This window comes from Microcaecilia unicolor, chromosome 3 (genome assembly GCF_901765095.1).
Source record: "Microcaecilia unicolor chromosome 3, aMicUni1.1, whole genome shotgun sequence".
Taxonomy (NCBI): domain Eukaryota; kingdom Metazoa; phylum Chordata; class Amphibia; order Gymnophiona; family Siphonopidae; genus Microcaecilia; species Microcaecilia unicolor.
The window spans coordinates 167,037,048-167,053,184 of NC_044033.1; the positions used below are offsets into that span (position 1 = coordinate 167,037,048).

Genomic DNA, 16,137 nt, shown 5'->3' on the forward strand with positions numbered 1-16,137 from the left:
ACTTATATTTTCAAACATGTCAGCTTGTGCAGCTTACGGATGTACACAGAGGAAGTATAATAATGGAATAACTTTTCACAGGTAGAGTAGCAATTTGTTATAAACCGTATTCAGTGTGTCATTTGGAGGGGCTGGCTATAGGGACACCCTAGCATGTGTTATATTCGTGCAGAGATTTTTTTCTCCTTGTAAAGGGCCACTAAAAACAGACATCATATTATGAGACTCAAGAGCTCAACATTTAGAATTTCTGTCTATCGATGTATTTATTTACTTATTTATGGCAGTTATATCTCACATTAAACATGAATTAGGTTGAAACCTGGGCGCATTTACATTTTTTTAACCTGTGTCTAGATCAAAAGAGAAAGATGGTTTGTGGGAACTTGCTCCTTCTGTTTTGTGTAAGGCAGTGGTATATTATAAAAATGCTATTTAAAAGAAAGATAAATAAATAAAAAATATTAAATAATGAAGGCAGATCTACCTTCATGCAGAAGTCCAGAGTCTAAATGTGCCAACATTTTCCAGTTCTGTGATATATATTTATTTCATTTTCTCAGTTACTACCCAAATGCGAACATAATTATGTTAATTAATAAGATTTAGATGTTACTAAATTCTAATATTCTGTCTCACTGTATTTCCAGTTTTGGCACAATAAAAGTCATCACAAGGACAAAATATAAGAAATATAGCCCATTTAGTTAAGTTTAAACAAATAAGAGATCTGTATGAAAGAAAGTATTTATTTTTATTTTGACTTATGAAAACCACTTGTCCCTGAAACACGCTCAAAACTGGATAATCCATTTGTATAAAAGAGAAATCTTTATAACACCAGGCTTCCCAATGCAGATTACAACAAAAATTAAGATGAACCCATCAAACAGGATGTCTGCACTGAAATTTCACCATGTATTACTGTATTTTATAGAACAGTGGAGAAACATGAGCACAAAATTCAGCCTTTATTAGTGCTGTTTCCACCAGCTACAATAATTTTTGAAGCTCTTTTACTGATACTCAGTTTTGATTTTATATGTATATCTACATATGGGACACTTTCAAATAAATTAAAAAGATGTCATATAAGAAAAAATTAAAATCTTTTGTCCTCCATCTTTTAAGGCACTGGCTATCCAACAGAAACAGCTTTCAACTTTTTACAGATGGACCACGCATAGGCAGTCCATTATTTCTTTTACTATTGCTTTTAACAGTGTTTGCTACTGTTTTGGGTGTACTTGTGACTCCGCCTACTGTCAGCAAGCTATGCCGACTGGTTTCAACCCACATAATGGGCTACATAGACTCATCCTATCTCCTTAATCTAACCTCCTTGGTTATGTCTTCCTACCAGCAGAGAATTTATTTTTTCCTTTCTGAGTGAATTGAGAGAGAAGAAAGGATTCCAACTGCCAATCTGTCTTGGCAGAAACAGTGTGAGAGAGTAAATTTATCCATTTTGTGCTGGCTGTGATCGGCAGGGTGGCCTTTTTTTGTGTGTGTATGCCTGCAGCCACCAAAGAATCGAAGATAAGGTAAAGAGCCTGCCAGAGGTAGACAAACACCAAAATCTCATGTGAAATAAACAATGAAAAGGCAGTGGGAAGTGGGCCAATGACTCAAAAGACCAGGGCAACAGGCAAATATCTGAAGTGATTTATTGAAGACTCGACACAGATCTGTGTTCTGGCCACAGGCCTACCTCAGGAGTCTTGGCAGCTGTGTGAATGGGTACATCTCCAAGAGATGGTTACCTTAAGATGTTGTGGTACATAGCTCGTCTTAAAAAGACCTTTGATTAAAAAAAAAAAAAAACAAACGAGTGAGCTAAAACACTGTGTCCGCATTAAAGCTGATATTTGTCTATTGTCTTGGTCTCAAGTCATTGGCCCACTTCCAGCCACCAAAGAATCAACTTAATGTAATGTAAGCCTCCCAAGCTCATCCTGAGCAACAGAAGGAAAATCGTGGCTCAGGCCACTCCGAAACTGGAAACTGGGGTGACCCACTGAGCCGCAATGAGCTAGGAAACGCTTTAGGCAGCTTCCAGTGCGCTAGACATCCCAGGAGTAAAACAAAGGGTTTTTGTGAATCCAAGCTATAAACATTCAGAGCCTCCAGAACCTTAGCCATAAAGGAAGTTAATTCCTCCTTGGGGGGGAAAAAAAATGTTAACAACTGTAGGAACATCGTCCTCATCAGCCAGAATCTCTCCTTCCTCAACTCCCTCAGAAAAACAGAAGGTAGGGAAGCTGCTGCCGAGCATGATCCAGACCAAGGTGAAGATGGAGGAGTCAAAGAATCTGCCACAGAGACAGGTTCCAAATATCTCCTTTTACGCACAATATCCAACTGCAGATGTTAAGAAGCTTGCAAGGACTCAGAAATATTCAACTGCCGCAAAAGAGACACAGGTAGAAGACTGTTTATGCTGAGGAGACACATGCAGAATATAGGCTTGATTTTTTTTTTTTTGCACTGAAAGAATACTGGGAAAAAGGCACCAGAGGCCCAGGAGTCACAATACAGTCAGAAACCTTACCAGCACAATTATAAGATCCAGAAATATGTCCAGCTTGAACAGGCAGCATGGATCCCGCAGCTGTGGGAGCCAAATCATGCCGATTTAAAATGGCCACGGGAGCCTGAAAAACCGCATCGGAGAAAGTCAGCTGAGGGGAGAAGCTGCAATTGCACAGACCAGAAAGACAACGGTTTGCCCACCAAAAAGGCTGCTCTGCTAATAAGCCCTCGGAGAACCCTGCCATTTCCCCAATGCTGCTCTCTGCTTTGCATAGCAAGATCAGTGCTGACAAAGCTCTGCAGCCATCACAAGGAAAAAGCAAGTGAAACCGTAAGCCCAAAGAGGGAGAAAAATGTAAAGGAACACTCACAAAACCTCCAGGAACAAGTTCTGACTCACCACTCTGGCCCAGGGTATTCTGGTTGCAGCAGAGTCAACCGAAGCAACATCCAAGTAGTCACATAAGCAGGCAAAGCTGCAGTAATCCTTTTTCTCCTCATTTATTTAATTACATATTTTTAAAATTTTAGCTCTGTGAGGAAGGAGAAAGGAGAAAGTAGCTGGATTGGGGGGGGGGGGGGGGGGGGACCTGGCACCACCAGGTGTACCCCCTTAAGCCGGCACCGTTTAACCTAAGCGCCCCCCAGGCTCAACTGAACCGGGAAACCCAGAACAGGAGCCACAACACAGATAAAACCAGGAACTTGTGACAGACCATCCACAATCTGCTAGAGATAGAGACATACTGACTAACCAAGCATCATACCATCCTATAAGGCAGAGTTCAGTGCTCTCTATCTCCACCTGCTGGTAGATGATCTCAACCCATAAGTCTCTGGATTAATCTGCTACAGATAACCTGGGAACATCAAAAGACATACAGCAATAACTGTGCAGAAATGAAGTATTTGCCTCTATTATTATATCAAGACGATGGGTAAACTGAGAAGATCCCCACACAACCTGAGTTATTGATGAACCACCAACTCAGAAAGGCAGTCCCTGAGCTGGTCAGGCTGACAGCAGAACTCTGCAATTGTGTTATTTTGATGGGCAGAGAACCTGTACACAAAACCTAGAGAAAACAACAAGGCAGTCTATCTGCAAGATCCAAGATGGTGATACAAAAAGCAGAACAGATGAAAAAATAAGCAGATAAACTTATTCAACCAATAATGCCCAGCACAGACAATGGGCTGTCTCAGGGGAAAATTATGTTGAGAACTGGATACCTCTTCACATAACTCATATGACTGCAATCATATGACAAGGGAATCCACCAGCATCATTGCTGAACATTTCTTCTATCCTGCCAAACAGACATGTGACAAATCTCTCTCAATGAATTTAATTCTGTTTGTTTATTTTTAGGACATGTATACTATCAAAGTTCTTCATTGCTTTTCTCCATCAAATACCACCATTTTTTTAGGATGATTCTTTGGTCATGCCCTCTCTCCGCTGCAAACTTCCACCAAGATCTTTCTGCATTTGGCTTCAGCCATCAGGGAGGCCAGGTCATGATTCAGAAAAAAAAAACACACAGAACATGTAGTAATATATATAGCCCATCAAAATTAACACAATTCAGACTGTTTGCACCATTATATTTGGATAATAAAAGATTCTTACTGATTACCTTGGAGATTGTGACTGGCATCTTCCACTCCTTTGTTCTGTCTATGTTTACTTGTGGAAGGTTTTTTGTTTCTCTTGATCACTTGGCCAACCTGGGGGCCAGCAATAAAGTGCTCTAGATTTTGTGTGCACGTATCTCAGATTTAAGTGCATAATTTTGTGGGCACACAATGCAAAAATAAGTTTGATACTATGCGACAAGTTAGGAAAAATAAGTTTTGCAAACTATGAGCCAAGCTTCAGGTAGAATGCACATTTAAATCCACAGTAATAAAGCTATTAGCTACTGTAACTACACAAATATAAACTGAGATTTTTTGTTCAAAGATCCCTGCCTCCCCCCAAAAAAATTTAATCGGATCTCTGTTTATATCCGAGCCAGGGAAAACATTTAAAGTATGTCTCTCCTTACTGCATGGTGACTGGCATTTCTTTCCCCCTTGAGTGACCAGCTTTTCTCTCCCCCTCACTGGATGACCAGGAGGCATATTTTCAAAGCACTTTGGGAGGCTAAGTTCCATATGTTTCTATGGAACTTTGGGAGGCTAAGTACTTTGAAAATAAGCCTCCAGGTATTCTCTCCCCCTTCCCCCGGATGACCAGCATTTCTCTCCCTATCTCCCTCTCACCTCTGACACTAAAATGAAAATCAACATGGTTAGCCAGTGCGAGCCTTGAACATCTGTGCATGCTCAACTCGTGCTGGCTCCCATCATCTCCGAGATTTCCTGCTCAAACTTTGGAAGTCTCAGAGGGGGCAGAAATCATCAGGCCATAAGTATGTGCGGATGCTCAAGGCCACGCACCGGCTGAAAGACCATGATGATTTTTGAATCGTCAAATGTGAGAGGGAGGTAAGAAGAGAAATGTCAGTTACCATTTGGGGGGGGGGGGGGGGGAGAGAAATGTTACAATATATACCTTGAGTTTATATTCAAGTTAACATTCCCTCTCCACTGTTTTTTAGGGGGAAAATGTTCTCGGTTTATATTCAGATGGGTTAATATTTAATTATGTACAGTATTTTGCAAATATGCACAGAAGACCCAAAGGCTAAGCGCAGGGTTCTAGGTTTTAATTAGCTTGTCTGGATTTTATGCCTGTTTCTCCTCTTTACCGTGAACATTCAGGACCTGCAACATTTTCTGGCTTCCCTGAAAAGGAGGAGCTGAGCGGGGAGGTGTGCTGGAAGAAAGATGGTGGACTTTTGACAAAATTGGAAGTTGAAAAGTGCCGATAGACATTCACACACATCTGTCCATGTGATATAATGGTATTCTATAAACAAATAGTACTGCAAAACTGTATGCACAGATATACATATGTGGAACTCCGGGTGCTGAATATCTATGCACGCAGCCAGTGTTGCTCTACTATGCTAGCTCACATTTTTACCACAGTCGTTTTGCATTTCATTTGCTTACCATATCATTTAGCAATTTTTTTTTTTCTTTTGCACATGCTTAAGGAAACCTTGTACTAAGCCCCAATGCACTGCTTTTGGCTTCAACCCCTTGGTTTTCAGGATATCCACAATAAATGCACGTATTTATTTGTTACATTTGTATCCCACATTTTCCCACCTATTTTCAGGCTCAATGTGAGACCTGCCTACATTGGTGTATGCAAATTTCTCAGGTGCATATTCAGTATGGACATTCTGAAAACCAGACTGGCCAAGGTCGCCTAGACACTAAGATTGGATTTTATTTTTATCTATTACTCAATGCTATTACTGATGTTTCATTGCTAAGATGGTTTAATTAATGTTTTATTATAAGCTACTCTTTTGTTTCACACCTTATACACCCCGTGGAAAAGGCATATAAGAAAAATATGTTGTTATAACCTCATCCTAAAGAAACTGAAAACAGACAGAGGAATATCTAGTCTAGTATGATCATAAAACTGTGATTCATGATCTTTGCTACGATGAAGTAGTGTAGCTGCCATGGCAGTCCACTTGAACACATGGAAATAAAGGTTAACAAGTTAATATATATATATATATATATATATATATATATATATATATATATATTATATGTGCAATACCTTTTTCTTGACCACTCCAGACATTCTAGCAAACTACTTTTTTGGGGGTTTTTAAGGCGGAATCACTGCAATCAGCTTTTCCACCACTTTCAGATACCACTATAGTGGGTCCATCACCCAAAGTCTTGTTGCTGTCATGCTGAATCCTTACGTTTACTGTTCTATGCACAAATTAATTCGCATTATTATTGTGTATGCTGGCATTACAAAATCCAATCTGAAACGCTTACAAACACAGTCAAGAAGTTGGGCAAAACTTTATGATCATGTAACAGTTTTGCTCAGGCAACTACACTGGCCGCTAATAGAATTCAGGATCAAATTCAAAATTTTGACTCTAACACAAAGTTCTTTATGATGGTAAGCCTGATTTAGCATAGTTATTCCATACACATAAGTATGTGCCCTTCATTCACTTAATAACAGACCAGTTGTGCCCCATCCTGTTAAAGCTAGACGGGAGTCGACTAGGAACAGTGCATTTTGTTTATTGGCCCCTGCACTTTGTAATTCTCTGCCAAATTATCTTAGGCTTGAAAAGTCTTATACTACTTTTCACTCTATTACAAACACATTTGTTTGAATTGCCATTTTGAAATTATTAAATATACTAACAAATGTTTTCCTAGGGGACCCGGCTTTGGACTATAGCGAGTTCAGTCAGTGTGAATGGTTCTCTTTTCTATTCTTTTAGAAAGAGTAATCCTGACCTAGTATTTTATGGCATTCTCCTTTAATTTCTTTTAATTATAACTTTATTATTAACTGCTTCGACCTGTCTGGCCAAAGAAGCGGTATATCAATTTCAATAAATGATAAATGATTTTTGACTACCTTTTGGTAGCTGGCATTCCATAATTATCTTCAGTAGATACAGAGGAGGGAATGAAGAAATGTCAACTACAGAAAACTGACAGCTGCAAATAGATTCAAGCATGACAATAATTTGAAGGTCTACAATTAAAACCCAACTTCTGTTTTCTCTTTGCTCATGACATCAAAATTTACAGATTTAAATTTAAAAGGCTTGAATTTATCTGGATTTAATGGATCTTAAGCGTTGCACATAACCATATATTTGTGATAAAGATGGATTACACGACTGACCACAGGTTACAAATCATAAACCCCACTGAAAATCTAGATATATTCTAGAGGGGAGGGGGGTCTGGTGATTGCAATCTTAAACAAAATCAAAATGAGCAGTAAAAATGAGAAAATAAATAATATTTTGTACAATATTTAATCTTGATCTTTAGACCTTAATGCTCACCTGGGAAAGACTACTCCAGAACTGTCTAAAAGCACCCAAACAGCATGCTAATTTTGTTCTCTCATCTTCAGGAGTGTCCATAAACATTCTGTTCAAAACAATAATACGGTATGTCAGGAAATGATTACAGGAAAAGTAACCATCTAGCATGGAATGAATCTGGGAACATTTCTTACCCACGGAAAGCTTCCTCGATGACTTCTGTTTTCTGAAAAAAACAAAGTTTACAGATTTTAACTTTTGGAAGCTGTGGTTTTCAGTATATCAAATAAATTTAAAACTTTATCACGTCCATGAAGAGAGGTTTGAACAGTACAGATGCCGGTGGGCATGAGATTGTAAAAGAAAACATAGCAGAAGCACCAAGGGGTGTCGACAATGAACAAACTCAAATTCTTCCACAAATTCTTGCCACTATGGGCAACCAATGAAGCTTAATATAAAAAGAAGACCGTATCAAACTTAGATAAACCAAAAAAGAATCTTATAGCTTTATTTTTTACAGTTTGAAGCTTCAATGACCCCTTTGAGCAACCAAGATAAATCAGATTACAATAATCAAGAGATGAGAGTAACAATGAATGTACTAGCCACTGAAAGTGGTTGAGTTCAAAAAATTTCCGAATAGTGAGAAGCTTCCTCATTAAAAAGAAACTACAGTGTTAATTTGTGGTACCAAAGGTTGCCCTTCTTCCATTTGCTTATTTCCGATCTGAGGAAGAAGGGCAACCTTCGAAAGCTAATCAAGAAATGTATTAAGTTATGTCCAATAAAAAAGGTATCATCTTATTTTCTTTTCCATGTTTTACTTTGTTTGATTTCTATTGAAAACATTAACTGTAATTCCCAATTCCTCAATATTCTGTAATAAGAGGGTACAGTCTACCAAATCAAATGATGAATCATATCAAATTGAAGAAAGAAAGCACTTTTTTCTTCACACAATAATGTCCAAACATGGTCTAACAAAGAACGAACACAATACTGTTTCTATGCTAAAAAACACAAGAAACCCAGATTGAGACACAGGAAAAATATCATATAAATCCAAATATCGATTAAGTTGAATAGTCACCATTCCCTCCATTTATTTCACGAAAAATGGAATAGAGGCCACTGGCCTATAGCTAGAAACCAACTGACTGGAATCTTTTGGTATCGGCGCAACAATTTCTGCCAAACTATTAGGAAAAATTCTATGAGATAATTGATGCACAATCCATGAATATACATTAACACAAAATGCTATTGGAACTTTTTCCATTAGATAAGGAGGACAAAAATCTAATATACAGTAAGAGGAAACTTATTTCTGAAATAATTTAGAAAAAATTGGCCACTGAGTAACATCAAATTCCTTCCATATGCCTTCCCCAAAAGCTAAATTCATAGACGTCTCTACATTATTATTAAGAAGAACTAAAGCAGACACTATCAGATCCAAAGATTCTTTGGATCTGATTGTGTCTGCTCTGATTCTTCTTCTTGCTTTGTTGCAAGACACCTAGTGCCTTCTTTTCTGATTCGTCTACATCAAATTCCTTCCATATCCTTCACCAGAATGCCTTCCACAAAAGCTAAATCCATAGACGTCTCTACATTATTATTTACAATGAAAACCCAGTTCTTAACTTACGGACCTTCTCCTGAAAATATAAGTCCAGTTGATTCACTGAGGGATATTTATCTTTAGCAAAACGTATTTATTGGAACAATACCCGACGTGGCCACGTTTCACCCTCAGGCTGCGTCAGGGGTATAAACTATCAAAAGTGTATGTAAATATATCATACACACTAGTAGTTCCAAAATCTAGTTCCATTTATCTGCTACTTCCAACTGAACTGAGGGTGAAACGTGGCCACGTCGGGTATTGTTCCAATAAATACATTTGATTCCACTGCTTTGTTGTTTTTCATCTACTGTTTTGTAAGCAGTTGTGTGCCTTTTTTTTTTTTTTTTTTTTTTTTTTTTTTTCTTTAGCAAAACGTACAGAATCTAAAGGTTTGATAAGTGAATTAACAATTTAAAACAGTTGTTTTGTATTACAACAATCTTTCTGAATCAATTCAGAATAATATTTTTCCTGAGGTTATAGCCTTTTTATAAATATGGACTGCAGCACGCCAGTTATCCCTAGATAGGTTAGATTTATCTTTACATTATTTATGCTCAAGTTTTCTATATTCATTTTAACTTTAGTAAATCTGGAGTAAACCATTTAACCCTCTTCCGCAGCTCTCAAAGCTGCAACCTAAAGGGGTCTGCTGCTGCCTGAGCCCAATTTAGACTGTCCTATGTATATGTGTGTGTGCATATATATATATATATATATTTTTTTTTTTTAAAGGGAAGGAGAAGCTTGCGGCCACAGGGGAGAGAGCTGGTGCCACCAAGTATACCCCAGGTGACCCCCAGCCACGCAGAACACCCCGGGCTCAACCAAACCAAAGGAACAGGAGCCTACCACAGCAGAGACCAGACACAGATGGCAAGCTGTCCTCAACCTGCTGGAAATAGAAAATACTGACTGACCAAACTACAGGGTATGCTATTTATCTCGATTCAGCATTCTCTATCTCCATCTGCTGGTGGATGGACATAACCCGACTGTTGCTGGATTCATCAATGATGACAAGGAAAGAAGGTTTAAACTGAAAAATGTTCAAATTAGCTATTTTTCTAGCTTCTAAAAATTAATGCAAACATCTGTTTAATCCTTTAAAAAGCCAGATATCTGGCAATTCTAACCTCCTGCATTCTGGATACATCCAACAGGGCCTCCCTAAACATTTGTACCCTAAATATATACCTATTTTGCCTGTGCCTTAATCTGACCCTGTGCATGGCAACAGAGAAATTGGCAGTACACACAGCAACCAATAAGAAAACTGTAATATTTAATCAGTAGGTTTCACAGAAGAAATTACTGAACAAATGAAATGAGTAGTTTGGAGGTTGGTAGGGTAGGAAACCCAACTCTAGTTCCACACTGGAGAAAGAGAAATAGAACTGGACAGACCCTATGAGCTTCAACCGTTCTACCTTTCCATTTACAGCAGAAAAGTTTAATAAAATAGTTTCAAATCTCTGTAGTTTTTGATCATCTATTTTTATCTCAATTTCTTTCCTGCTCACTTCTCTAGACTTTCCTTTATTATTTTACATCTCCCTCTTTCATTATTTTATTCTATTCTCTTAGCCTATTCATTAGATTTTTCTACTTTGTTGCTATCTTTCTTTTGTTCATTTCATTCCTAGTCCTAACTTCCTCTTCCCCCTTTCTCGTATCTATATTTAGTCCACTCCTCACACACACACCTCTCTCCTGGCCTAGCAATCACCCTTTCCCACCTCTCACATTCCCTTGTTTCTTTCCTTTCCACTCTCTCACTACCACCGCCCTCTCTCTCATCTCTTCTTCTTCAGATTATGACATCTTTCTCCTGCCTTCAATTTCCCCACTTCTTTTGCTTTCTCCTCTCCACATTCCCTCTCTCATCTTCCCATCTCTCCTTCATGATTCATCCTTTCTCAGTGCTCTCTTCTATTTCTTCCTCTCTCATCCTCTCCTTTTCTCATCTCTCTCTGCCATTTGGTAGCTCTTCCCCACTGCTCCTTATCACCACTCTCCTTCCTCCTTTTCTACCTTCCCCACCTCTCTCCTTCCCATCATGCCCACTCATCCGCCTGCTCTCTCTTTTTGCCCCATCCCTTCATTATGGCTGGTCTTCAGACCCCAAAGCTCCCCTCTACCCCATCACATTATGCTCACACTCATCCCTGGTTCCCTCTTTTCTTGCCTTGAATACCTCCTCCACACCCTAGGTCCTCTCTCTCCTCAACTGCTCATTCCAGAATGTGTATTTCTTTGTTGCCCCGCCCTTCTATTATACCTGGCCATCTGCCCACCACCACCTATCACATCATGCTTACCTCTTACCTACCATGGCTCCTCTCTCCCCAAAGTGCTCATCTGTTTCCTTTTTTGGCCCCTCCTCCAAAAAGGCCCCAGGCCTTTCCCCCCTCCATGCTTCACTAAACTGGCCAGTAGAATATGGACGCCTGAGACCTTTAGGAACCCGCACAGCTCAGGAAGCTGCCCTGTGAAAGGTGCTGGCTGCACAGGGAAAGAGGCATGTGTACCTGTAGTCCTTGCTGGCTCCCAGCCTGCTGCTAATGGCCTTTCTGTAGGTGGGAAGCCTAGAGATGGAATTCATATCTGCCACGGCAGCCCTGGCATTTGCAGTGTCAACCCTTGCCACCCTACTTACTAACACATTTGAAAGAGACAATCTGTGTAGTGGGTGGTGTGCCTTTGTTGGACAGCTTAACTGCTCACGAGTGCTGCTTAACAGCGAGCAGCCTGGACCATGAGGTGCTGCATGTGGCTGATTTCATTTACCTTCTTGACTTCTCTCGCATTGTAAGCTGGGGCAGGTAGAAAGTTACAGAAGTTTGCTTCTATTATATGTAAATCTGGGAGACCATGAGCATTTTTGGCAGGCATTGAAAAAGGATGCTGGGTTTAGAGTACTGGTGCATACTGCCTGAAAAAAGGCCATCTCAACACCAGCATGTAATTCTGTCTCTTGACTACTAACCAGGAACAACCAAAATGTCAGTCTTTTCCTGAAAGATAAGCATTTCATTTCTGCTCTAACAACCTCAGGTAAGCTATTTCATATCATTGGGCAACTATGAACTTTTTTAAATTCTGAAGTAACTGCTATTTATGTATGTAGTCGGAATATTTTGTCATTTTTAAATACCGTGAACCGCTTTAAAACTATGGTATAAAGCGGGATATAAAACTGAATAAATCAAATCCAATTCTTGCTCTAGAAGACACCAAGCAAGCCTCCTTAACCCAGGAACACAAAGCATGAGCTAACGGAATTAGTGTGTACTAAATGCTAAGAAGCCCATTTTATACCTATGGGCTTCTTAGCATTTAACATGCATCAATTCAGTTAGTACACTACTATGCTTTAGTAAAACAGCCCATAAGTTTGTGCCTGAAACAATGAAAGATTAAGAGGGTAATTCACTTTATTTCTTATTAGTCGCCAGCATTCCCAAACAGTTCAGTGCGACTTACATCAAGAAAGGAAGTACATTCTTCGGGATTACAAGTATACTGCATCCAAAGTAATAACACACAAAACTAAGCCTTGGGACGAATGGGGGGGGGGGGGGGGGGCAGCATTCTTAGTAAACTAGCCACACAGACATCCCAGCAGGACACCCTAGAGGGCACTATAGTGAACTTCACATAAAAGGTTCCAGGTAAACATATCACCATTACCCTCTTATATTGTATGAGAAGCCCTCCAAAACCCACCAAAAGCCTACTGTACACCACTACAATAGCCCTTATGGTTGCAAGTGTCACCTATATGTGAGTACAGTGGTGTTTGGAGGGCTCACACTTTCCACCACAAGTGGAACAGAGTGTAATATGGACCTGGGCCCCTTCTCTACAGTGCACAGCACCAACCACTACACTGCTCCAGGGACCTGCATGCTGCTCTAATAAGACTGGCCATAACATCTGAAGCTGTCATGTACTGTTTCATTCTCATCTTTTGGGGGGGAGGGAGGGAGGGGTCAGTGACCACTGGAGGAGTGGCCTAGTGGTTAGAGCACTGGTCTTGACATCCAGAGGTGGCCACTACAAATCCCACTACTGCTCCTTGTGATCTTGGGCAAGTAGATTGTGAACCCTCCTGGGACAGAAAAATACCCCGTGTACCTGAATGTAACTCATCTTGAGCTATTACTGAAAAAGGTGAGAGCAAAATCTAAATAAATAAATAAATAAAGGTGTGTGTGGGGGGGGGGAGGATTATACCTTGAACAGCTTCCCCACTCACCACCTGCTCCTCAAAGATGTTCTGTAACTGAAACGCCATGGGCACTAGGGGCAGCACCATCCTGCAGGCCACTCTCTCCTCCCCTCTAGTCAGGGGCCAGGGCCCACTTCCAAAACAGTTTCCTTCTGTGACCACTGGGGGATCATGCCTTAATCCCTCCAGTGGTCATCTGGTCATTTAGGACTCCTTTTTATGATTTAGTCGTGATTCACAAAGCCAAGAAGTAGGGGTGGAACAAGAAATCTCGACAGCCAAATAAAACAGAAATGGAAATAATATCATTGTGATGCAGTGTAATCGCAACAGATGCTGTAAAAACCCCGCCAAAGGTTTTGACCTTTGGCAGGCTTTTTACAGTGTCTGTTTTATTTATGCACCCATTCGTTGTGATACTTCTCAGAAGTGTTTGACTCCTGAGGCAGATGGTAGAACCGTCGAAACACGGTCCCGTGTAGGGTCAAATACATATTTGGTGCCAATAAAGTCACCACAATCAATCAACCTTTGGCTGTCGAGATTTCTTGGTCTACCCCTACTTCTTGGCTTTGTCTGTTAATAAACGTGGGGGTTGCTTTACCCTGATCTGTTGGTTGCTGCTCTGACATACTTTAGTCGTGAATGAAACAGGTCCAGGCAAAAACATCCAACTTTTAGCCCTGGACATTTTTGCTTTGTTCCATTATGGGAGAAAAACATCCAAATTGTGGGAATGCCCAAATCATGCCCCCTTGTGATCTGGACACACTGCAAACTGTATAGAAAAACGTCTTAAAATTTTGTTTTGAAAATAGTGATTTGAACATTATTGGAAGAAAAACATCCATCTGTCTGTCACTTTGTGCTGCTTTTTTGGACATTTTTCCGTTTCGAAAATGAGCACCTTTGTGATTTGCCTATGATCACAAGGAGCAGAAGTGGGATAACTACTGGGTTTCCCTGGTTCTCAGTACACTCACTGTTCTAGCCATCAAGCTATGCCTCCACTACTGGAATATCATCATCCCCTGTATATCTGCACATCTATTCAGCACATGTTGATTTAAAAACTATTAATAAAATATAACAAAATGTGTGTGCCTAACATCTCCAAATCCATTTAGGTCAAAAATTTATTCTGCCTCTCTCAGGATTAAAAACATTTTTTTCCGGATGACTCTGATAAACACTGAACGTATGAATCCATTGTAATTCATCACAAAGCGCAGAATGGAACAGGGCTGCTTTTCCACCAATTGATTTATGGACTTCTAATTATTTTCTTAGAAAAATCAAAACGAAGTTTTCAAGTATGCAATTATGTGAAACCAAGGCCAGCTCCTACCCAAAGACACTGATCCACTTACTGATCCAAATCGAAACAAGTGCAGGTAAAAAACTAAACAGCCTGTCACCATCCGTGAAAGGGAAAAGACAGAATCTTTTCCAAAAACATCAAAACAGTTACAGATCTGATGCCTAACCCCACCTTCCGCAATCCAAAAATATAAAGAATAACCCAGGAGAAGGAACACTTCAACACTGCCGCATTACGAGAAGAAAAGAGACAGGTACAAAACCAAACTTATCTATTTATATATTTGAAGTCCATTTTTATAGAAGAATACAGAGCAGCTTCCCCACTCACCACCAGCTCCTCGAAGATGCTCTGTAACTGAGACTCCATGGGCACTAGGGGCAGCGCCATCCTGCCGCTCACCGTGGGGCCAGGGCCCACTTCAAAGACAGTTTCCTTCCGTTTCGTCACTTCCGCTAAGCCGCATGAATCACAGTTGCTATGGAAGCCAGAGTGCAACACAGGAGACGGCAAAACGTCACAAGCTTGAAGCCTGTTTTCCCCAACAGCCGCCATATTGGTACTTTCAAAACAAACTATTAAACATGCCTGGACCTGGTTGTGTTGTGCAGCAGCAGCACTACTACTACTACTACTACTATTTAGCATTTTTATAGCGCTACAAGGCGTACGCAGCGCTGCACAAACATAGAAGAAAAACAGTCCCTGCTCAAAGAGCTTACAATCTAATATATCACAACGGAATAATCTTTCATCAGGGTGGTAATTAATTCTAACCCTACTGCCTGGTCTGGTCCAGACATCATACTTTCACTTCACTACTTGGACTAGTCTTCTGTGGCAGAACTTGTTTTTAGAGGACACAAAATATCACCCCGTCCCGACTCCTGCCCCTTGTTGCTTTGACCCCCAAGAAAGCCAGATTCCCTCTCCCCCCATGCATATCCCCTCCCCAATTTTTCAACCTCCCTCAACCCACGCAACTCAACTACCTCTCCCCTCCTGTACCTTATCATGCCCTGGTGGTCTAGTGGTCTCTTCAGAACAGGAAAAAGCCCTCTCTTTCCTGCCCAGTGTGGCTGCTGTCCTGTCTTGCTCCCAGCGCTGCTTCAAAATGACTGGCAAGAGTTCAAGCAGTGACCTTGCAAGACTTCTGAAGAGGCCACTAGCCCACCAGGGCATGATAATAAGGTAAAGGAGGGGAGGATAGTACACCCTGAGGCCCGTCTGCCCATCCGCCCACCAGCCTGCGTGTTTGTCCGCAAACCCGGACAATCGGGTGCTCCACAGTGTCCTCAAAAAGGGGACATGTGCAGGTAAAACTGGACATATGGTAACCCTAGCCCAAGCAGCCCAACAGACTATCTGAGGAGCGGAGGCAGAATTGCCACGGGGACTGGATTTTTGAGTGGGAGATTTTAGTACACGCCCCTCCCAGCCCCACCCCATTCTGCCTTGGCTCTGCCCA

At 40.6% G+C, this 16,137-nt stretch overlaps 1 protein-coding gene across 3 annotated transcripts in view; it reads right to left on the minus strand.

Annotated features, from left to right (window-relative positions):
• MED23 (mediator complex subunit 23) overlaps window positions 1–15,083 on the minus strand; it is a 261,969-nt gene extending 246,886 nt beyond the window's left edge. For all 3 annotated transcript variants that reach the window (XM_030196548.1, XM_030196549.1, XM_030196547.1), the window contains exons 1-3: window positions 15,000–15,083; window positions 7,676–7,707; window positions 7,500–7,587 (exon numbers count right to left, since the gene is read on the minus strand). In XM_030196548.1, coding sequence (XP_030052408.1) covers window positions 7,500–7,587; window positions 7,676–7,707; window positions 15,000–15,059 — 180 coding nt within the window. In that variant the 5' untranslated portion in view covers window positions 15,060–15,083. The remainder of the gene's footprint in view (window positions 1–7,499; window positions 7,588–7,675; window positions 7,708–14,999) is intronic.
• Window positions 15,084–16,137: the final 1,054 nt, after the last annotated feature.